Raw genomic sequence first — 23,557 nt, forward strand, 5'->3', positions numbered from 1 at the left:
TCTGTAATTTGCCAAATTACATCAAACTGAAAAAAAATTCAACATTAATTCATTTTAAGACCTACTTATCAAATGCAGAGACAGTTATTTATTAATATTTTAACAGTTTGTTTTTTTCAAAACATTTTGCCACAACTGACCCCTTGAATGGTTTCTCACGACCCCCTTCAGGTCCCTGACCCACACTTTAAGAACCTGAAATTTATCAAAAAGTACCAAACCAAAAGTTTGTTTACATCCCAGTAAAGAACACAATCAGACGCTACGTTGGGGTGGTTTGAGTTATTTAATAAATAATTTGAGAAAACCGCTTTGCCTAGATGTGTAAAAGAAGGCACTTAAAAAAATGGCGTCAGTTTTCTGTCAGAACAGAAAAAATAGTTTTCATCAAAACTCCAGTTTTCTGCAGTTTTAACATTTGATTGAGACAAAAAGTTTAAAAATCCTTTAAATTTTAAGTGGTGATCTTTAAAAAAAAACAAAAAAACCCAAACAAGGTGTGTATTTGGTGCTGCTGCAGATGAAGGACCTGAGTGAGCTTTAAATTAAGCAAAATGAGACCTGAAAGAGTAAAGCTGTAAACTGACGTCCTTTCAGCCAGAGAGAAGAGAAAAACGATTCTGAATGATTGTTCAGCTGCAGATATATGGCTTTACAGAACCCAAAACACACTGTACACATTTCAGTTCCAACATGGAGGATTGAAAACAGCTCCAGAGATCCAAAGACCTTTGGTCCGACGGCTGATAGGTATTAAAAACATTGATTCCTGATTACCTCCTGCTGAACAAAGCGAACCAGATGAATGGAAAGTCCAGTTATAAAAAAACAATCTCCCAAAAATCCAAAATAAAGCAAAGGAAATAAAAACAAGTTAGCAAAAACAGAAAGTGGCAGTCATTTCATACGACGACAAACAGCAAACGTTGTCTAAAACCCCCGCTCCGCTCGCCTTGGCCCGTTTTCCTCTCCATGTACAGTGTCGTCACAAAAGGAGAAAGAAGCAACATCATTTCCCCTCGTACTTTGGGTTCACCACGGTTGTTACGGCGCTTTTGTAGATGGGATTCTCACCCTGAAAACAAAACAAACAAAAAAAAAAACAGAAGAAAAAGTTTATTTTTTGCTTGCAAGTCCCTTCCACTAAGTGGCAGCACTGAAAGGAGAAGACAAAGCCACTCCCTCCTCACAGAAGAGAAAGAAAAGCTCCAAATGTTCTCATCTACCTCCATGTTTCTACTGTTTTCATTCAGATTTACCAACAAAGAAGACACACAGAGTATTTAGAGCACAACTAAATCCTGAGCGGACATATTTAACAGGTTTAACAATATAAAGTTTTGTAAGGGAATTTCAGCTATGACTGTTTTTAACATCTAGTGAGTAAAATAGTTCAAGCTCAGTCAGATTGGATGGAGAGTAAAATGTTTTTCCAAGTCCAGCAATAGATTTAGGTATGAAAAAAAGTAAAAACAACAAAAAATAATTTAAGAAAAAGTTAAAATACACACAAAAAGAGTAAAAAATATTTAGATATTTCAATAAGTAAAAAATAAAATATAGTAAAATAAAAATGCCAAAAATACACAAAACAAAAAAGTAAAAGACATACAAATAGAAAAAATACAGGTGTGCCGTGGTGGCGTAGCGGTTAGCGCGACCCACATTTGGAGGCCTCAAGTCCTCGACGCGGGTTCGACTCCCGGACCCGGCGACGTTTACCACATGTCTTCCCCCCTCTCCTTCCCCCTTTCCTGTCAGCCTACTTCATGAAAAAGGGACTCTAGAGCCCACAAAAGACCCCCTGGAGGGGTAAAAAAAGAAAGAAAAATAGAAAAAATACACATATAACAAAAGAAAATACAAAAGTCTCCACAAAAATAAAAAAGTACAAAAAAGGAAAAATAGTTTTAAAGAAAGAAAAAATAAATATAACAAGTTAAAAAAATACACAGAAAAGTAAAAAAAAAAAACACATCCAAAATAAAAAGGTAAAAAAAACCTTTAAAAAAAAACACAAATATGAAATAAAAAATATTTACAAAAGGAAAAAAAGATAAAAATACAAAAAAAAAGTAGAAATGGTAAAAATTTAATAGGATTATTTTTTAAAGGATTTAGACTTTGGCTGGATTTTTCTAACACACGATTATGCTTTGATCCAAGCCTGGTTGTAAAAGCTGCTTCAGGTCGTTTTGAAGCTGAACCTCTCAAGTCATTTGCATTAGCAGCTAGCAGTTTTTACTCCAGGAATCTCCTTTAATTACCTCCATCCATCTGTTTTCTCTATATTAGTGGCACTCTTTACACAAAGTTTGTGTAAGATTCAAGTTGTTTCATTCTCTGACCTCACAAAGCAACAAAAACATCCAGATTAGAGTTGCTAATAAACTGACGTAGCATTACTGAAGATACGGGCTAAAACCTGTTAAATAGAGCCTTTAGCAGCTTTAAGCTAACAGCTACAGTTAAGGTTTAACTCCTGCAGAGCGGTTTAAGCGACTGACCGTGTCCCAGATGGCGTTCATCTTCTCCTTCTCAAACTTGGCGAACTCCCTGCGGTCATGGATGATCATGAGCAGCTTCCAGATGAGCAGCAGCGCCAAGCCAATCATCACGATGCCGGCGACCACGCCCGCCACGATGGGGATGATGTCAGGGCTGGACGGGCACTCTGAGGCGGAAAACACCAACACACTCAGGGACGGATGGACAGATGGATGGATGGATGAGAAATGGCCAGAACCATCCGGACCCATCCGGACCCAGCCAGCCTGACCTACCGGGCTTCTCCACCACGTAGACCTCGTTGGTGTTGTTCCTGACGGCGAAGGAGAAGTAGAAGGAGCAGTCGTTCTCGTCGCGCTCCTTGCAGATGACCTGGGGGAAGGTCTGGTCGTTGGGCTGCGGCAGCTGGCCCTGGTCCTGGACCCGGAACAGACGGAAGTTCTTACACTCATCCTTACACACGTCCTTCTTCACTCCGGTCTGGAAGGTCAGACACTCAACGCAGTCCCTGAGGAGAGACGGCTGATCAGACTCACGAATATCCAAAAAAGTGCAACACTAAAAAACATGACACCGACTAACAGAAAAGAAAAGCTGGGCTAAATTTCTGAAAGAGTTCTGACTCACTTGTGCTCCGTGCAGACACCTGGACAGGTGGGGCAGGCCTCGCAGGTCGGCCCCTGAAATTTGGAGTCGGTGCATTTGCAGCCGCCGCATTCGCACTCGCCGCGTCCGTTGCAGATCTGGCCGTTGCTGGCGACGCAGGTGGAGGTGTCCATGGAGCAGTCGCAGGCGCTGCCGGTGTAGTTGGCGTCGCAGATGCACTTTCTGCACTCACAACGTCCGTGACCTGGACACAAACAGCAGCAACCGAATTACTGCAGCGTAAACGACGGCCTGATGGTTTATTCTGCTGGAAGCACACGACTGAGTCCAGGCAATGCATGTTAAACTAATCTACTGTTACCAAGTTAGAACCTGAAAAAGCTTTAAACAAATCCATGATGTGCTAAACTCTAAATGGGTCATTTATTTTATTTATTCATGATTACATGTTTGAATGTTAGCAATGAGGATGTGCGTTAGCAAAAATAATGGTTGATATTCTTCATTTCTCTCTAGTGTAAAGGTGTTAAAATAATTTCTAAGGGGCATGGCAAACGATTAATCAATTATTCCAACGATTAATCGGATACAAGAGCTAACGATTAATCAATTATTCTGATGATTAAATGCAATAATGCTTTATTATTTGGAGCAAAAAATGCATTTACGGTTAAAATTACTTCTAACATCAACATGTGAAAAGCTGTTGGTTATTTTTTCAATTACTAATCCATTAATAAAGATGTTAATGTTAATAAATACGACGGTGTGTTACGGCCATTGCAGACAGAAAAAAGGGAGAAGTAAATTTCTGCCAGAAAACTCAGAAATTCAAACGTCAAACGCTGATAAATTTACTCCTTTTTAATAACTACAAAGTCCCTATTATGCCGCTGTTAATAGAAGATTTTCTTTCTTTTTTGCTAAAGCTAAAACTGCTAATTCTGAGTAGAAGATATTTACAGACGAAGGGTTTTATTCCATCTAAAGTGCCAAATATCCATATGGCTTCATTACTGGTTCATTTCAGCAAATGGCCTTCACTTTGCTGGATTGTGTGATTAATAAGTAGATTAATTTCTTTTGGCTCCCACTCATTTTTCCACTTCTAGCACCATGTAGCTTGAATGTTGCTAAAGAAATTATAAAGCTGAGAAATATACATAAAGCAAAATATATTGACTTTAAATGTAGTGATAATGATACTTAACATTTATCGACTGCAATGACAAAAGTGTTTGCTCTTTATAGATTTTTTCAGCGTTCCTCTTGTCACCATTAGAAGGCAGCCTTATAAAATCCAACAGCAGTTTTTAAATGATGCAGGTAAATCATTTGTTCCTGACCTCCGCAGAGCTTGTTGTTGGAGCGGTCGCAGTTGAAGTTGTCGCATTCGCAGAACTGGCCGCTGTACGCCTCTGCAGGATTATCCCGCTTCCTGCACTCACAGGTACCGCAGACGCAGTCGCCGTTGTTGCTGCAGATGTCCGTGCCGTTGTCTTTCCTGCAGTTGGCGTCCAGATCCTCGGTCCGGACGTCGTCCTTGCTGCACTCGCACGTCTGCCCGATGCGTCCTTCGTTGCACCTGAAACACAACGTGAAGTTCAGTTGATACTTAATAAAAAATGTTATCACAAAATAATTCTTAAACAATGAGATTTTAGTCTGCTCATTTCTGACTATTCTGAAATGTTTTAGGGTCTCCATCTCTTTAAATCCAAATGAGCTGCTGCTGGCCACGCCCCCCAACTCAACGTTTACACTCCCATGTGAAAATGGCTGCAAACAGATGTGTAATTATACATCTTTGAAAAGTATAAATGGAGCCTCCTGCACAACCAACAAGAATGCAGCAAGTGGTTTCTGGATGGCAAGTCAACAACGAAGCCAGTCGTAACAATCAATCAATTAATCAATGAATCCCATGGTGAATTAAAATGAGCTTGATTTGGTAGATTTGAAGAAGGTAGGGGGGCTGACTTCACTCAGGTGAATGAAAGCACAAAAAAACATGCAAACGGTGAACTTTGCATAATATGTCGCCCAGAAGAGTCGAAGTTGTTGTTTTGAAATATTCTGCGAAGGAAAGGAGGAGGAGAACGTCTTACTTGCAGGATCCACATTGATAGCTGCCGCTGCCTGCAGAACACCGCTGACTGTTGGGCTCTCCTTTCGTCGCACAGTCACAGTCGCAGATGTAATCCAGAATCACGGTCACCTCCTCCCTGAAGCCCTGAGGTTTGATAGTGAACACCTCCGGATTCCCATTAGATGGACACTTCTGGCTTTCTACAGTAATGTCGAAACGCACCTGGATAACCAGAGGAAAGTATTAAAGTTGACACAGATTTCAGGATATTCCAGGATATTCCAGGGTTTTCAGTGTTACCTCGTCCCCGATGGAGATGTTGACGCACTTATTCCCGTTCTCTCCTGTATTGACCACATTGTCCTTGCAGATGGACTTGTAGGAAATAGAAGCTCCTGCTGGCCGCTTCGGGTTTTCAAGAACAACCTCAGAGGACAAAGACTGTCAAAAGAGGAAGAATTTAAAAAAAAGAGGAAAATAAATTAATCTTTCCTGGATTTAATGGCTGGTGTCACATGTTTTCTCTTGTCCTATTGATTACTTGTTTTATTGTCTCTAAAAACCTGCTTGAAATAAATTAAATAATCGTGATACAACAAATTAACTAAAGTGTGAAAAAACTAAAACTACTACTATAACAAGTAAAAACTAAAAAAAATCAACTTCAATTAAAGTCACAAAGAAGCAAAACTATAATGAAAAACCCAGAACCTGTTACAACTTGTGGGCATCGGTTCTTACGTTGTAAGCATCAATGATGAGCTTCATCACGTTGTTGGAGTCGGCGGACAGCGTCCCAACAGCCGACTTAGGAATGAGGTTTTTGAGTTCCTGTAAGAGGACGAAAGGTCAGAGGAGGCAGGTCTGATAAACGGGTCCTAGTCAAAGTAAAACAGCTGATAGTTCACCTTGTAAACCGACTGGAACTCCTCAGTCACAGCAAAGATGGTTTGGATGTTGTGTTCGCTTAGTTTCTGAACCAGGTGAGCGATGGAGGGATAGTCCTGCAACACGGATGTTAATATTCAGGGCGGCATGTCAGAGAGGAGAGATGTGGGATTTAAATGAACCCGCTTACGTAGTAGTGGCTCATGGTGTACATGTTGTTCTCCAGGTGACACTTCCCGTCGTTGGGCAGGACGATCCCGCCCAGCTTCCCGTCTCCAGCGAAGTGGAAGCCGGCGTCGGTGGAGAACACGAGCAGACGGGTGACGTTCCTCCAGCCGATCTGATCCTGGGTTCAAAACGAAGAAACTCCTCTGGTTAAAGCACAACGTGACGATAAATCAATGTTATTGATTAACCCAAATTTTGTTTGTTGGATTTCCATAGCTCAGAGTGATGTCAGCGCCCGGGGCGGCCATCTTGTTTGGCAAGCACGTTTCACAGCTTCTTTTTATTTAGCGTTTGAATTCAACATAAAGTCATAAGAATACAGTTGTAGAACTACAAGAATGAGGTCATATGACAAAGTCAAAATAATATAAAAATACAGTGTTAATAATGCCAAAATAAAGGCCTACTTGCAGAATAATAGTCCACCAAGTAGTGAAATTTCATTGATTTTAAGTCGCTATGACGATATTATTGTAAATAAACAAAAATTATCCTAGCCTGGTCCTAGTGCTCCATCTTATAACGCACTGAAAGAATGAGTGAAATAAAAGCCACATTTTGAAAATGTTTTCTGTCATCTGTAATTAATTTTTTTAGAAAAGAAAGTGAGAAAAAAAATGGTAACATGTTATTTGACGCATAAGACTCGCATAACACTGTCATAAACATGAAGGAGTCTTCAGAAATTTTTAGGACTGTTGTCATGAAGTGTCATTTGGTAATAATGACACTTTAATCAAAGTTGCATTGACAGATTTTATCTGAAAGCAGCATCGCCCGGCCGTACTAGTGAGTCGCTCACCTGGCACACGGCCACCTGCATGATGGCGTCGAAGCCGCCCTCTGGGGAGTCCAGGTTGCCGGAGATCTGCTGCTGGCTGACGAGCCGGTTGAATTCCTCTCCGTTCTCGGTCAGTTTCAGGACGTTCTTGTAGCTGAAGGGGCTGGTGCAGTTCTCGCTGCCTTGGCAGGGGTTCAGCAGCCTGGCCGGGGTGGTGCTGATGTAAGGCATGACCGTCTTCTCCACAAACGAACCGAAACCTAAAGGGAGTTTAAGAAAAGATGATTACTAAAGCAAGAGTTTCAGATTTATTTAGCTATAACGGTCTTTCTCAAACGCCCCCTAGTGGTTAGCGAGGTACATAAAGGATTTTGTGTAAAAATAATAATGAAAACGTGGCTTAAGTCCGGGGTCACTTAAAAAAAAGCTGAAGATATCGGTGGAAAGAAAACAACAGGACTACTTGTATGATACTACTTATATTTAACTTCCCTTTGGGATTATATTTAGATATTTTATATAATTAATTATTAATATATTATTCATCTCAAAACAATATTTAGTGCAATAATTACTGACAATTTATTGTCTAGCTAAATTTGTTATCTTGACCGGCCTGAGCACATCACGGTCTTTTAACAGTTTTTTATGTCCGCTGTATTAAATACTGACTGAATAAACTGAAAATTGCGTGTTCCAATGAGCTTTATTAAGGTAATAACTCAAGAAGCTTTCCAGGTGTTACTATTTCTAAACAGAACCACATAAAGTGCATTTTACATCCTACACCGGGTTCTGTTTGGCCCGTTTTGCTTTGCTGTTCTGGGATGCCTCCGCCATGTTTATTTCTGCATCAACTGGCTCCACTTAAGGATGAGCATCAGCGCTTGCTTCAGTTTATAAATATAGATATAATAAACAAAGGTAGTATTGAGCAGTTTTTCTATTTTCTTGTTGCTTTTCCAGGAAAAGAATAAGATTTACTAGAATTAGTAAAGTTTTTAGATTTATTTCTCTTCTTATTCGATTGGAAACTTTGTGATTTCTTTAAATATTTTGTGATGCATCATTGTTTTTCTCTCTTTCAAAACCTAAAAATAGAAAACATGGTAGTACAGTACAAATAAATTAAACTATAAATATTTAAAAACTTAAAAACTTGGGGCAAAATCTGTTCTTTGAATTTTAAACATTTCAAACCGCTGATCTAACCAGACGTTATTAGTAGATTGAAACTGATTTTAATCCAATAAACCATTAATTAGTTGTTGCCTCTCTTCTTAGAACAGATCTGACACTTTTTATCAGCGGAGGAACCTCGACTGTTTTCCACTCACCGATTTTGAAGTCTGAGGTGATTTTCTTCATTTCCCTCATGAGGTCAGTGCCAAGTTTCTTAACATTTTCCAAGTCGTCTCTCATGGAGAAGGAGAGATCCATAAGGTAGTACAGATCTATGGGGTAATCCTCCGCACGCTTAAATTTCAGACTAAAGGTTTGCGGTTCACCTAAAACACAAAAAGAAAAAAAGCAGCTGAGAACGCACAGAAAATCGGTTCCTCCCACCTCAAAACCCCAACATGTAACAACGGTCACAGATTTCTGGATTTCATTATGAAAACGGGAGAAAATCTTTACCAGATCTGAGTTTGAGTGTGAGATTCTGAGGCTGGATCTGGGTGATCTGCTCAGGCTTCAGTTTCACAGGTCCGTCGTTGCGAGCTGTGACCGGTGTGTCCTTGTTAATGATAATTTTTCCACGCGGGTTTTCAACTTGCTGACACTTTCTTTCCTTCAGGACTTCAAGGTCGTCACAGCGGGCCGACTTGGGCGAACCAACGGTTAGAAAGTTCTGCAAAAAAGCAAACACGCCATCAGAGGAATATTCAAGAGACGAATCGGGCAACAAAAACCAAGCCGTCTCTGGAGAATGTACTCTGCAAGAACACGGTTTCCTCAGAACACGCAGAAAAAGTCACCTGCTGTTGCAGTAGCACAATCTCAGAAACATTTCTTAATTTAAGGACGTTTGTATTTGCACAAACTCAACGACTCCACAAAGAAACTGACCGCAAAAGACCACTCCAAAAAAAAAGAATGTAGTGGGATATAGTAAAAAAAGAAATTCAATTTCAATTTGTTCCATTTTTAAGTAACTTTTTGCACTAAAAATCCACAAAAACAAGATCTGAATAAAAACTGCTGTAGAGAAGGAGATGCTGCAAAACTGACATAGTGCAACCAGAGTCAGGGTTAATAGCCACATGTTCCTCAAAAGAAGGGATTGCTGCAAACTTAATTGATGCGAACAACCATCCACCGTCACCACATGCTTCTCCACAAAGGGAACTGCAGCAAATTTAACCGCAGAGGTACAATCGAACATCAGCTGTTAAGAATTGGGACATATAAATAAACTGAATTTGAATGAATAAAAAAACATTTGGAGTACAAACTAGGCAGCTATAATTAATCTGTTGTATATGAACTGTTGCGGTGCATCTGGACTAAAGAGGAACAGGAAGAAACTGCAGAATGGTGCGTAATGGATGCCACAAGCCTAACACTCAGAGGAAGAACATGAGACAAGGAACAAAAACCTGCTCTGACTTCATTCTTTCAGTAATTATAGTCAAGATCTTCTGTTTTTCCTTCTGTACAAAAAGCATAGAATTACATCAACAAAAGACAGTAAAAATAGCCTAAATGTGTATTCTTCTGGTTGGGATTCTTAATATAAATTGACCGTCGCTTTAGATGAATAAACATTTTAGTAAAAACAACAGAATTTTATGCGGTGAAAATCCAATCTCATTTCCGTTGAGGGCAAAACAAGATCCAACAAGCGTCACAGATGTTAAAAACTATTTTAAACAAGTGTTAACCTGCCCTGACATGCAGGTTAATGCTGGCCAAGACAAAATGGAGGTTGAGATGACAAACACAGATGTCATAAAGAGAATGAAGAGCCGACGGCGTGCTGCTGCAAGTACCAAACCGCAGTACCCCGAAAGATTGTGCAGTTTAGTTCCTAAGAACATGATGTTGGATTTTATCAGAAACTGAGTCAGAGCCAAAATCAGCCGGCTCACTCTGATTAAAAACAACTGAAAAATAATTAGGGCTGCAACAGACAGTTATTCTGATGATTAATCAAATATTCTGATATTAATATGATTAATCAGATTAAAAATTGGCATAGTCTCCAGATTTTTCAATTGACCACTTTCTTTAGAGTTCATCATTTGTAGCAAAGATACTTACATCGTCAAGATTTTAACGTTCTGCTCAACTAAACATCAATAAAGTGCAGGGCTCATCTGTTGACTAATTTTTTGATTAATCGATTAAATTAATTATTTTGATAGCAAAAGTTCTGGGTGTTAACAGACAAAGAATTTTTTTTCATCCTAAATGCAACATCGTGTAAATGTTTACTTTAATTGCAGATTTGAGTGTGCTGTTCTTTGAGCAAGTTGACTTTTTTAAGTACCTATACTCCAATTAATGATTAATTGATTATTAACTCAGTTGAAGGTTGTTTCAATAACCGATCAATTGTTTCTGCCCTAACTGCATCTGATATTGTTCTTTCTATGACTAATTAAAAGGATTGTGACCAAATAAATGTTAAATTTAAACAACAAAACTGTTCTGTACCTTTTCTATTTTAGCTTGACGTTTGAACTTGTCTTAAATTGCTGTTTTTGTTTTTCTTTTAAAAAAACATTTTATGCACAAAATGATGCCTCTTAAAAAGCATCTAAGAGGGCGTGCCATGGCGGTGGAGGGGTTAGCCTGACCCACATTCAGAGGCAACGTAGCCTCGACGCGGCTGTCGCGGGTTCGACTCCCGGACCCGATGACGTTTACTGCATGTCTTCCCCCCTCTCCTTCCCCCTTTCCTGTCAGCCTACTATCATATAAGGGACACTAGAACCCACAAAAAGACCCCTTGCGGGGCGATAAAAAAAAAAAAAGCATCTAAGAAGCCAACAAAGATATTTCATGAATGCGTTTTCTTCAGGTTTTAGTGACAGAACTCACTTCATCCGTGCACCATCCACACTTTTCAGAGACCTGGATGCATTCCCCACATGACTGCGCGTTCGCCTTGATGCATATGCTGCCATCTGAAAGAGAAAAGTTGCTCTGAGCCTCAGCGAACAAGACATTTTCCACTAGCTCACTGATTCGAACCAGCTGCTGCCTGACAGAGAAGAAGAAACCCCGTCCCAGCTTAGAAAAGTGAGTCATGATGGGAAATGTTTCAGGCAGCGGACCAACTGATGAGGTAATGCTGGAGAGAAGAAAAATAAAAAAAATCTTTAACGTTTTCAGTTCTTTTCCCTGTTTTTTCACCCCAGAATCAAATGGTTCGTTAGCAGAATATTATTTTCTGCTGAAGTAGTCGGATCATTTAAATCAGCTGTGTTGGAGTGAAAACTCATCTAAAACTGGCAGGATGCCATCCCTCGAGGACTGGAGCCTTAAACTGTTACCCAAATTATTAAACCGTTATTGAAAATGTGAAATCTCCCAACAGCTATTTCACATTTTAATGCAACAAAGCCACAAACTTTAATGTATTTATTGTATTTTTATTGAAAGGTGAAGGAAAGATTAGGCATTTTCATAAAAACTAGGGCTGAAAAACTTTCATATCAGTCGATATCGATAATTATTGATTAGTTTTTCTGTTTAAAATATCTGACATACTGCCAAACCGGTGGTGTTCCTGTTTCATCAAGAGTTCTCACTCCATGCCGTTGTTTATTTTTAAGCAGTTATGAGGAACAGTGGAGAAACCTTAAACCGCTGCTGCGTCAGTTACTCAGCAAGGCGTTGCTAGGCAACCGAAAAGTGAGTGAGTTGCTAGGTAACCAAAGAGCGAGCGAGCCGATTCTTGCTTAGCTAGCAGTGAGGGGTTGAGCAGCTAAAGTCTTTTCTCTGACTATGTCAATAAATGTTTATAGATGGTTGTAGCATTGAAAATTTTTTTATTTGGTTGTAAATAAATAAATATCTTGAAAATGGGTCAATGAACGCGGCGGCGCCGGTTAATATTTACCAGCTGGTATTTGTGCTTCTTACCTTGCTGAGCCGAGCTGCCTCTGATGACCACTGATAAAACCGCTATAAAAAGCAACTGGAGATTCATCTGTGAGAGAGAAAAAGGTAAATATAAATGAGTAAAAACAAGGAGATCAACATTTTCTGAAGAAGTATCTCATTTTAATGACCTTCAAGTGGGATTTGTAGTAAAACATACATGTTTTATTCAGATTAATGCCTAAAATTAACAGTGTAGTTTCTGGATTTGTTGTGGTTGCAGATTTTCTGTGACCCTGAACGAATTGTAACACAAATATCACATTTAAGAGGCACATGCAAGCTGTTATCACACCATCTGTGTGTGTGCAAACACCAGAAACAAAGCGTCACCCTTCAAGCTGCATATGCTTTGTTCATGTTATATAAACCTTGAAACATTTAAATAAAGTACTGCAGCACAAAAAAAAAAAATGACGAGAAGGCCATCGCCATCAAAACTGACTGGGACACAAATAATTGAAAGTAAAAAAGGAATAAAAACCAGAAACTCCAAACAGAGCGACTTCTAGGAGACTTTATTTCTGTGCTCTAGTTTAATTAAGCAGCCATTAATAGTAGTAACTGCAAGTTGTTTCTCCGCCATTAGGTAATTTAGCAGTGAGTACATGGGGTTGATTGACAGCATTGTTTTTGTTGTTACCTGCCTGTTCGTGAGTGGAATAATCTCTACAGCTTTCACACCTCTGCTTGGTAAATTAAAGGAAAGTCTGACACCTGGTTTCAAAAACAGATTCCGGTCACTGGTGTCACGTAAATTACGCAACAAAAGCGTTAAGATTTAAATTAATAGTGGCTGAAAGCTGATGAAGAAAGTCAGCATTTTCATTCCGCTGAAAATGAGATGCAATCAAAGTTTGTAGGCAACTTTCAGGGACTTAATTTACCAAGCCTACAGCATTGAACTCAGAAATGTTGACGCGTTTTGCTGTGGGCATGGAGTTCAGGTACAGACTCATCACTGCTGTGGCAAATTATCATCCAAACAAGCACCAACAGAGCAAAACACAGACGGAGGAGGAGCGCAGCCCCAGGACATGCTGTCCAACCGAGTCGAGCAGCAGACGTGCAAAGACTGCAGCAGATGTGCAGCAGCTTTCATGAGAAACAGTGAAGAAACAGCCACGGCTCTTTAGAGATGCAGGTTTCAGACTGCAACAAGGAGAGCTTATGAGACCAGTTAGATGTTTATGTGGCCGTGTTTAATCAGGCAGCCGTCGTACGATTCCTTGATAAAAGGTAGAGGAACCGTGTTAATTTACCCTGCAGGAAATATTCGGTTTCTAACAGCCGAGTCAACTCAGGCTGTTGGTTACTGAGCAAATCAATGGATCCATCTCAACAAAAGAAAAAAAAATAAAAGTAAGACCAGTAGTTGATTGTGACAAACTGCAGAAAGTGATTTAACCCACCGGAGAGCTTTTAAATTCCTCCAGAGAGTGCCGGTTGGTTAGGTATCAAAATCAATCAATCAAATTTTATTTGTATAGCACATTTCAGCAGCAAGGCATTTCAAAGTGCTTTACATCATTACAAACACAGAAACACAATGCAAGATAGAATCAATAATCAAAACATGACATTAAGTCAAGTTCCATCAGTAAATTTGTAATTGATTACATTTCAAATACAATTCTAAACAGGTGGGTTTTTAGTTGAGATTTAAAGGAAGTCAGTGTTTCAGCTGTTTTACAGTTTTCTGGAAGTTTGTTCCAAATTTGTGGTGCATAGATGCTGAAAGCTGCTTCTTCTCGTTTGGTTCTGGTTCTGGGGATGCAGAGCAGACCAGAACCAGAACCTGAGGGGTCTGGAAGGTTGATACAATAAAAGCAGATCTTTAATGTATTGTGGTGCTAAGCCATCCCATCCATCCATCCATTTTCCGTTCACCCTTTGTCCCTAATGGGGTCGGGAGGGTTGCTGGTGCCCATCTCCAGCTACGTTCCGGGCGAGAGGCGGGGTACACCCTGGACAGGTCGCCAGTCTGTCGCAGGGCAACACAGAGACATACAGGACAAACAACCATGCACACACACACTCACACCTAGGGAGAATTTAGAGAAACCAATTGACCTGACAGTCATGTTTTTGGACTGTGGGAGGAAGCCGGAGTACCCGGAGAGAACCCACGCATGCACAGGGAGAACATGCAAACTCCATGCAGAAAGACCCCGGCCGGGAATCGAACCCAGGACCTTCTTGCTGCAAGGCAACAGTGCTACCAACTGCGCCACTGTGCAGCCCCGGTGCTAAGCCGTTCAGTGATTTATAAACTAACAACAGTATTTTAAAGTCTATTCTTTGAGCTACAGGGAGCCAGTAGAGGGACTTTAAAACTGGTGTTATGTGCTCTATCTTCCTGGTTTTAGTCAGAACGCCAGCAGCAGCATTCTGGATCAGCTGCAGCTGTTTGATTGATTTGTTGGACAGACCTGTGAAGACGCTGTTGCAATAATCAATACAACTGAAGATAAACGCAGGGATGAGTTTCTCTAGATCTGGCTGAGACATTAGTCCTTTAATCCTGGAAATGTTCTTCATGTGATGATAGAAGGCCGACTTTGTGAAAAAACGAATGTTCTTAGGCAAAAAATAAATAAAAAAATCTCCTGACTTTTTTCTCACCATAATAAACAAATACAAGCTCCAAACCTGAACACGATTAAAGGACAAAAGCTGCAAAAGTGATGGCATTTGCAATTTAAAAAATGTGACAAACAAAGTGAAATTAAAAAAATCAAAGCTAAGCTGTGACAATGGAGGCGTTGTTTCAGGGCAGTGTGCAACATATGCAACAAAAAGCATAATTAAATTCAAACCAACCCCAGCTGTGGAGAATTTCTACACCATTAACGCTCCACCCCAGCATTCCCACAGACTGGCTTTGTTTGCTGCCCAGGGATTTGAGCCGACGCTGGGCTGCAGATTGCAGAGCGATGACTGACTGACTGAGGCATTCAGAGCCGCCGTTAGCTGGAGGGAAACCATCGACCCAAAGAGTCCAGCAGAATAAAACCAATTAGAAAAATACCTTGACGAGAATAAAATCAGGAACAGAAACCAACTTTGTCCTGAAATCTAATGATCTGAACAATTTTTGTAATTTAGATCAAATTTTTGGACAGTTGGAGGCTTTTTCCAGCTAATACAGATGTTAGGTTTTATTTGACATTTGACCCGCCTATTCTGGGCAATTATAGAAATTATACGATGGTTGTAATTTGTAAAATCACCCTAGCCTCTATCCGATTTTCTTAATTTTAAAAAATGAATCTGCTTTCTGAAGCATTTTTAAACCCAGAATAGTGATGTCTTACTTTTAAAGCTTGTATTTAATAGGAATAAATATTTAAAAGTTTGATTTTTCACCTGATTTTTCTATAACACATGGAAATTAGTTGATTCTGGACTGATTGTATTTAGCTCTACTAACGAAGAAAAAGACAAATAATTAATATAATTCAGTTTTCTGCGATGACATTTAAAGAAAAAAAAATACTGTAAATACAGGGTTGTCCAAAGTGTGGCCTGTGGGCCATTTGTGCCCTTAGAATGATTTTAGGCGGTCCCATTAACAGTACAAACGGAGCTGATGCTGATAAACACTTTTGGTAATTTTTTAAAGGAAAAACACTGAAAAACATCAAAAGAGAGCAAAATATATAATCTATTCTGCATCCCTGGATCTATAAAATGAAACTCAGGGTAAGTATCATATATAATATTTAGAGAAACATGAGTAGAATATGATAATTATGACTTTGCATTGTCAGACAGACACACTGCTCATCATCACAGCCTTTAATTACAGTCAGAGGCGAGAAGTCACGCCTCTCAGCTGGAGACACACAAAGGTGTAAATATAGGAGAAAGACTCATGATAAAATGAAATGAAAAAACTAAATTTCACCTTTGGAGCCAATTTTAGTGAGAAAACAAAACCTTTTTAGTTATGAAGAGGAAGTTGGCTTGCTTGCGGTAATAAAATAAACTTGATTTTTGGCTCAGAAAGTTTGGTAATCTCACAGCTAGTCGTTAAAAAAAATGGAACTGAAACCAAATATTACCCAAGATTTTTGAAAATCTTTAAGAATTTGCAAAGAAATCAAAAATGGAATTTAGAAACATTTAAATTCAAGTTCAATTATGTAGAAATGTAATTCCACTTATTTCAATCAGCGATGATTAGAGATAAACCAATAAGACAATTTGATCAAATGTCAATTGCCAATATTAATATTGCGAGGAAAAAAGGAAAGAAAAAGAATAAACACAGATAGAAAGAAAGAAAAAAATACAGATAGAAAGAGGGAAAGGAACAAGAAAAATAAACAGGACTAAAGAAAAAGGAAAATACAAAAGACAAAGAGGTAAAACACAAGTAAGATAGAAAAAGAAAGAAAAGATAAAAAATAAAAGAAAGGACAACAAAGCCAGAAAAAAGATTAAATAAAAAAAAAGAACCAAAGAGAGAAAGAAGGGAAGAAGAAACAGAAAATAAATGAAGCAAAAACAAAGAAAGAAAAAGACAAAAACAAGCAAAGAACCAAAAAATAAAAAATAAACAGATGTTAATGCATTTACACATCAAGCAGATGAAGTAAAATATATATTAAAAATTTGCACAAAATACAAAATATTTCCATACATAATAAACCTCTCTGTTGTATTATTAGCAGTTTGTTTATTTAAACACAAGCCATGAGTAAACTGACTCTAGCTGGTATAAAACCATTATTTTCTTCAGAACACCTCGTGGTGTTGAGGGTTGTTTTCTTTTGTTTTTTTTAATCAAAATGTTTTTTGTCCTTGATCCAAAACTTCATGAGGTTTCAAATATTTCTTTTTTTTCCTCAGCAATAAAATCAGGATCTAGGTCAGTCTAAATCCAAAAACACCTGGTGTACTTAGCTAAGTTTTAATACGGCGACTGAAGCAGATTTTGTCTGCATTGAGGTTTACTTTAGAGTACAAGTCAGTGAGTAGATGTGGTCCTTGTTACCATGACAACAAACAGGAAACCAGAAAGTCTGTAAAAGATAACACCTAAAATTAATGTTTGTTGATTGTTAAAAGTTGTAGTTTTGTCCTAATTTATAGGGGGCCATAAAGAATCAGTCCAGCGGTCAAAACATGGCCCCCAAGCCCCACTTTGAGCACCCTTCCTTTACGTTAACATGCAGCTTGGCGTGAACAGAAACAAAGTGTTTTCATTTAGAGGTCTGATGTGCAGCCAGTGTGTTTTTATTGAATAAAAGAGCTGGATTAGCTCAGCAGATTTCCTGACCTTTCTCTAACTTGTTGCACCAAAAGTTGGTAGTCATCCGGGTGAAGACTGAAGGGTCAAAGTTCAAGCTCTAACAACGTCTTCCCCATATGATTGAGTTTATGGTAAATGTGACCAGACCTCAAGGGCACCTGCAGAAACTACTTCCTGCTAAAAGTCTTCGAACCAAACAACAAACTGAGGTGTGTGTAGAACGGTCCACTCTGACACCAGGAGACGCAGAAACAGCGCATTCACATGTGAAGCGTTAACCTTTGCACATGCATGCATCCTGCAAGAGAAAACGTAAATAGAGGCAGCAGCTTGCTGGTGCCTCTGTGGTTGCTACGCTCTGAGGATCAAAGGTTAACCACATGGTGTTACTGATGGCATCTGTTCTCATGAAAACAGAACTGCACCAAAACCACTTCCACACCACTGCAGGTCACATCAACACGCCGACACGATGAGGTACGCCGGCCCTTTAATGCAACTTCTCCTTCCTATAACTACACATGCATGACTTTAAAAGTACACCACTCTCTTTGCACCAATAGTGCCAAAAATGTCCAACTGAGAGCATTAAGGGCCACATTCATTTCTTAAGACTTTTGTTGTTTTTATGTCTTTGAATATATATTAAATAGATGATAATAAAGCACAGTAGTCCACTTTTTGTAGAAAAGGAATCTGTAAATCATTGCTGATGTAAACTATAGACAGGGTCTTACACAGTTGCTGTTTTAGAAATATTTTGTATATATTCTTTTGTTTTTTAAACATTGTTTAAATAAAAATACTTTCCTAATTACATAAATATCTTTAGAAATAGAAAATAAATCATGAATTTGCTAAATTTTTTTAATTGTGCACTACAAAAAAACAAAATCTAACCAAGTATTTTTGGTCTAGTTTCTAGTGTAAATATCTTAATACCAGGGGTGCACTGGTTTATCGGTGCCGATTTCCTTAATTTTGGGAGATCAGTGAACAGCCGATTTTTACATGTGAAGCCGATCTTATCCACCGATGTCATCAACCTCTGCAAAGGTCTAAAAATCAACCGCTGTGCTTTTCTTTTCTCCTGTGAGAGGTTTGACTGACAAACCGGCCAACCAGGTCATGTCTGGACATTTACAGTCAACAATAATCTCCTCATTTTTGCCAATTCAGCAACTTTCTTGATATATTAAGCAACATTTCAGACAAAAAACTGTTATCAGCCAAAATCGGATTCTGTAAGCGAGGCTTTTTAAAAGATCGGCCAGAAAACTGCAATCGGTTCATCCCTACTTGAAATAACTTAAGACAGAAAAAACTAACCTCTAAATAACTTTTCAGCAACATATAGGAGCTTATATTACATAAATAATTCCTTAATTTTGAGGAAAAATGACTTGTTCCACCTGTAGATAATTTCACTTATAACACAGGAAACATGTTAAGTAAAATAATCTGCCAGTGGAATTGGTTATTTTTTAATTACCATTAGAGATGCACCGATAAACACGGAAATCTTTAGTTTGACCTGCCTTGACTGGTGAACTCCATACCTCAGACCTACCAGACCGCAGTGAAAAACACTCTTCAGAGAAAGGTTGGGTTTAGTTTTGCACTTCCTTGAAATGAATTTGTCCATTTTCTTTGTCTTAGGTACTTTAACCTGAGCAAAAACAGGAGAAGTATTGGTCAAACTCCTCGGAAAGTGTAAAAATGTTAAACAACTCTTATTTTTTGTGGATTACTTCTCATTTAAGCTCATATTTCATCCCGAATCACGTTAATAAAACATGAGCGCCCTTCCTCTCTTCTCATCCATTTGGTTTGCCCCCATGGTTGTCCAATCCGCCCAGACCTGCCTCTGACCGAGAGTTTGTTTCTGGTCCTTTGGTTACATAAACGCCCCAACTTGACCCTTTGTCCGTTTCCTTCACTGGATCAAACTCCAGCCTATTGTTAACCCCAAGGAATCTGTAGAAGGACCAGGAATTTCCCTTTGCGTTTCACTGAGTACAGAAGAGCTGTTACAGATATAAAGGCAGAAGCTATGGAGATCATGTAGAGAAGACGTTCACCTGACTAAAATGGTTATTTTCAGCAAACTGAAGTAGCAAAGAGGATCAATCAAGACTCAATGCTCAGCCTCACAGCTAAAAGGGCGTTTATCGTATCATTTATCATGATTTTGATTTATTGTTGTCACGATAAGTTCCAATATGTAGTTCTCATGTGACGTCACACTTCAGTAAACTTTGTAATGAACAGCCATCTTGGTAGGCAGTTACTATGGCAACAATAAACAAGCCACAAGCTTAGAACTAGAACTTATGCTTTTCATTTCATCCGTCTTATTTTATACTGTAGCGACATGATAGTTTTAGCAAATATGTAGAAAAAAGAACAACTTTAATCATAAAACGTTACATAATGTAGCTTTAAACATGTACAAAAAGTTTCTTCAATCATAAGTGGTGCTCTTTCACTTTGTACATCTTACAAAGTTGGATTTTCCTCCAATATTTTAGATTTTTAGTCACTAGAAATACCGAATCCCAAAGATAAGAACTCCAAAGACAACAGATTACAGGGACGTGGTTATATAATCCTCCATATTGTAGCCAGAACACCTCAGAGATTAAATTAGAAGTCAACTTAAGAAGAAAGGGAGAATTTCTCACTGAACGTCTCTGCCATCATAGGAAGAAAATCCTAAACTCCCAGCTGTAATTAGAGGGATGAGGGAATGCATTCCAGCGCAACGTCACAGAAACTGCAACCAGAACCAAGAAAAATCTCTCCCTTGACTTTTTAAACAAACTGAAATCACAAAAAAGGACAAATTTACTGAATAAATAATGAGAAAAGAACAGGACTTGTTGGTTCAGGAAGACGTTTTACTTGTAATCTTCTTCATAGAAGGCGACACAAACAGTCAGATGGTTGCTGTAGTTTAATTCGAGTCAGTAGTGACTCATGGGTGACGGGTCTGGGGTGAAGGTTCGGCGTTGAGTAACGTAGAACGACCCTGTAACCTGCTCCGGATGGCGCTCCCTGTTTACACCGCACAATAACGTCGCTAAGGGAAGTGACTCAGTAGTCTGCAGCCCTTCCTTATGTCTGCAATTAGCAGCCCTGATCCGTACAAAAGAAGAGCAAGTTGTCACTGCAGAGCCAAGATATACACTTTCACAGATTAGCAGATTTATACTCTGCGGGATCAGATTTCTCGTTAATCCTCCAGAGAGAAAACAACAGCCTGCAGGCTACGAATCTTTTCCAGGAAGACAATGAAAGACAAGACCAGACCTGTTAGCATACCTGAGCTCCACGTTTTATCACAGCTCTGGGCAAGACTCAACAAGAGCCACTAAAGATCTGGTTAACCAGATGAGTAAGATGTTCTGGACTCAAAGCTTATACAGTCCACGAGTTCGTTTTAAAGGGGCAGCATCGCATAAAATCAACTTTTTAAAGTTATCCCCTCATCAAAAACACACCTGCAGTGTTGCCTTGAATCTTTCATGCATGTTGAAAAGTAATTTAATTTCCATGTCAACCATTCAGATGTGCAAAACATATTTCCATATTTGTGCTGTCAATCAATCTCATGTACTTGCTGCCCAATGTGCTAATGGCAGAGAAACAACTTACAGTTGCAGGAAAACTTTTTATTGGTGGCCATGCTAACTAGCTGTAGCACTGAAAACACAGTATGTTACCAGCAGCATAGCAGAGAGGAAGGGTGAGAACATGAGGTTGATTGACAGCACTATGACCCGCCTCCTGGCTCTGATCGGTTGTTTCTAGTTAGCACTAGAGAAGCAGAAGAGCTTAATTTTTTCACAGATTTTCTGTCTCATACCATACTGTCAAAAAATAGTGACAGTTTCAAGAATACTTTCACGATATAAAAAAATATTTATCACAACTTTAATAAAGTGAAACTTCAAATATAATCTAAAATAAAATTAGGAAATTACAAGACTGCAACATCTGCTTTTACATGAATAACTACCTTGCTATTTATTACACGAGCAAGATAAAAACAAAAGTCTCACCAGTCAGTTTTCTGTTGAGTTTTCATTAACCAATCTATATATACATATTCACAATACAATACCTGTTTGAATTCTGCTACTAAAAATTAACCAAGGTATAAAAAACTAAAACTGCTACTATAATAAAACTAAACAACATTTAACCAATAATAACTAATAAAAACTAGCAAACTCACTATAACAACTAATTAAAACCAATCAAATTAGACAAAATGTCACAACCCAGTAAGACCAAACAAAAACAGAAAACCTTTAGTTCAAACAGGAACAAGAATGTTTTAAACCGTTTTGCCCAACAACAAAAATCAGGTTCTATAGTGAAAATGTTGCCTTTAATTATAAATGTGGACAACAAAACGCAAACGAATTAGCCTCGACAATGACCTATGACCCAAAGACATCATACATAATGACAACAAAATCTGAGGGTTATAGGCCCGTAGATATAAACTAAGTTCTGCAAAAAAAACCTCGTTCGCCATTTTTTCTTTTCTTGCTGCATTACAGCGCATGCATTGCCACATGTTGAATACTAAATGTTTAGCGCCACCAACAGGTTTGGAGGAGTAAAAAACAGCATTTTGGTCCATTTTCTGTGTTTTTCCTGTAGATGAAAACATTTCTGAAAACAGTTCTGTTTGGACCTGGGCGCCCCATGAACGTGGCGCCCTGGGCAAAAAGTCACATCTCTTACAAAAGAGAACGTCACTTCTCAAACCTCTTTAATTAATAAAAGGTCTATACTTTTTTTTAGCATACAGAACTTCTAAGCTGAGATTTGCAACATTTTAAATACAACTGAGTAGATAAGGTTGTATAAAAATAAGGATAAAAATCGTGTAAAATGATACCAAGAATGAAAAAACAACATAATATGTCATTCAGATCTAATCAGAATGTTTTAGATAGTAATAAACCAACAGAATAAACGCGAGAAGTGATCGATAACTTTGTCTTTTGTTTTCATTTCGTCCCAGCCGCCAGAGGACTGCCCTGCTTGGCCGCACAAAGCGGCTACTTCTGGCCTACTTTCCTTACAAACCCCAAACTCGGATTAATTCCCAGCCTTTACTCAGCTTTAAACACAAAAGCCGTTTAAACCCCGCTCTGTTTGATGTGTGTTGAAAACAACCAGCCACTTTTCGACCGCTAACTAGCCTGTCGTTGATCCACACCCAGAAGTTCTGCGCCTGAAGACAAATATTCGTTACTTTCTTCCCTTTTCTTTCTTTCTTGACGCTCACATTGTTTGTTTGTTTGTTTGTTTTAAGTAGCTGTAATCGAGGCAGAGCTGGATAAATTTAAATTAAAACAACATTACTTACCTTAAGTCGTTGCCTGACGGGGTGTTTGTTGTTGGATCAGAGCAACATTGGGTCCAGAAAGTGTCTCTTTTTTAACGGATCCTGGAGAAAAAACTAGCTAAAACTGTTATCTGGGTTCGCTTTGTTTGAGCACCGTGCAGGTGAACAATTTGGGGGTAAAAAACACAGGAGCAACTAAACTCTTTTCATTCGTTATAAATGAAGTAAATGAGGATCCAGAATCAGGCTGGGACACGTTGTTCGTCCCAGTATAACACTGGTGGGGCTTTTTCTATTGCCTCACTTCAACAAACCCATCATTCTGAATCTAACCCCGCCCACACCGGAAGTAAAGCGGCAAACTGCGTTAAAAAGAACAAACACACCAGAAGAATGAACCCTCGCTCACCTCGGATGTGGACAAAACTGTTTTTATGAGCATGCGCAGAAAACCCAGCTTTAAATCTTCACATTTCTCCTGCAAATACTGAAGTATTTTCAACAGTACTACACATTAACTCAGTAATGCTACCTTTAATAACGTATTGATGAATAAAATACAAAACCGATAAGAGGAAGTTGAAAAGTGATTCTATAATTTCAGATACATTTAATGTACAGAGTAACTATTTTTGGTCAGCTTTATTAAAATATTTTATTATTATTATATAAGTAAATTCAAAATTTTGTGGATAATAATATTTAACAAGTTACATT

The 23,557-nt window shown here is 38.7% G+C and overlaps 1 protein-coding gene across 1 annotated transcript; it reads right to left on the reverse strand.

The window, feature by feature from the left end:
- Window positions 1-267: 267 nt before the first annotated feature.
- LOC114146725 (integrin beta-1-like) lies at window positions 268-23,143 on the reverse strand. The gene is made up of 16 exons (XM_028021033.1): window positions 22,862-23,143; window positions 12,195-12,261; window positions 11,148-11,233; window positions 8,739-8,952; window positions 8,438-8,608; window positions 7,122-7,360; window positions 6,282-6,437; window positions 6,112-6,207; window positions 5,945-6,034; window positions 5,504-5,644; window positions 5,223-5,425; window positions 4,461-4,699; window positions 3,136-3,358; window positions 2,784-3,016; window positions 2,508-2,674; window positions 268-1,075 (listed from the first exon to the last, which is right to left on the reverse strand). Exons 2-16 carry the CDS (start codon window positions 12,259-12,261, stop codon window positions 1,010-1,012), a joined length of 2,391 nt encoding a protein of 796 aa, XP_027876834.1. The 5' UTR covers window positions 22,862-23,143; the 3' UTR covers window positions 268-1,009.
- Window positions 23,144-23,557: the final 414 nt, after the last annotated feature.

The sequence above is a fragment of the Xiphophorus couchianus genome, chromosome 6 (genome assembly GCF_001444195.1).
Source record: "Xiphophorus couchianus chromosome 6, X_couchianus-1.0, whole genome shotgun sequence".
NCBI lineage: Eukaryota > Metazoa > Chordata > Actinopteri > Cyprinodontiformes > Poeciliidae > Xiphophorus > Xiphophorus couchianus.

Excerpts from the sequence above, each read along its gene's own strand:
- LOC114146725 (XM_028021033.1), bottom strand. The coding sequence starts at position 12,261 with ATGAATCTCCAGTTGCTTTTTATAGCGGTTTTATCAGTGGTCATCAGA. Across the intron at positions 6,438-7,121 it reads TGCAGGTGGCCGTGTGCCAG|GATCAGATCGGCTGGAGGAA; the intron begins GTGAGCGACTCA and ends TTTTGAACCCAG. Across the intron at positions 6,208-6,281 it reads ACACCATGAGCCACTACTAC|GACTATCCCTCCATCGCTCA; the intron begins GTAAGCGGGTTC and ends TCCGTGTTGCAG.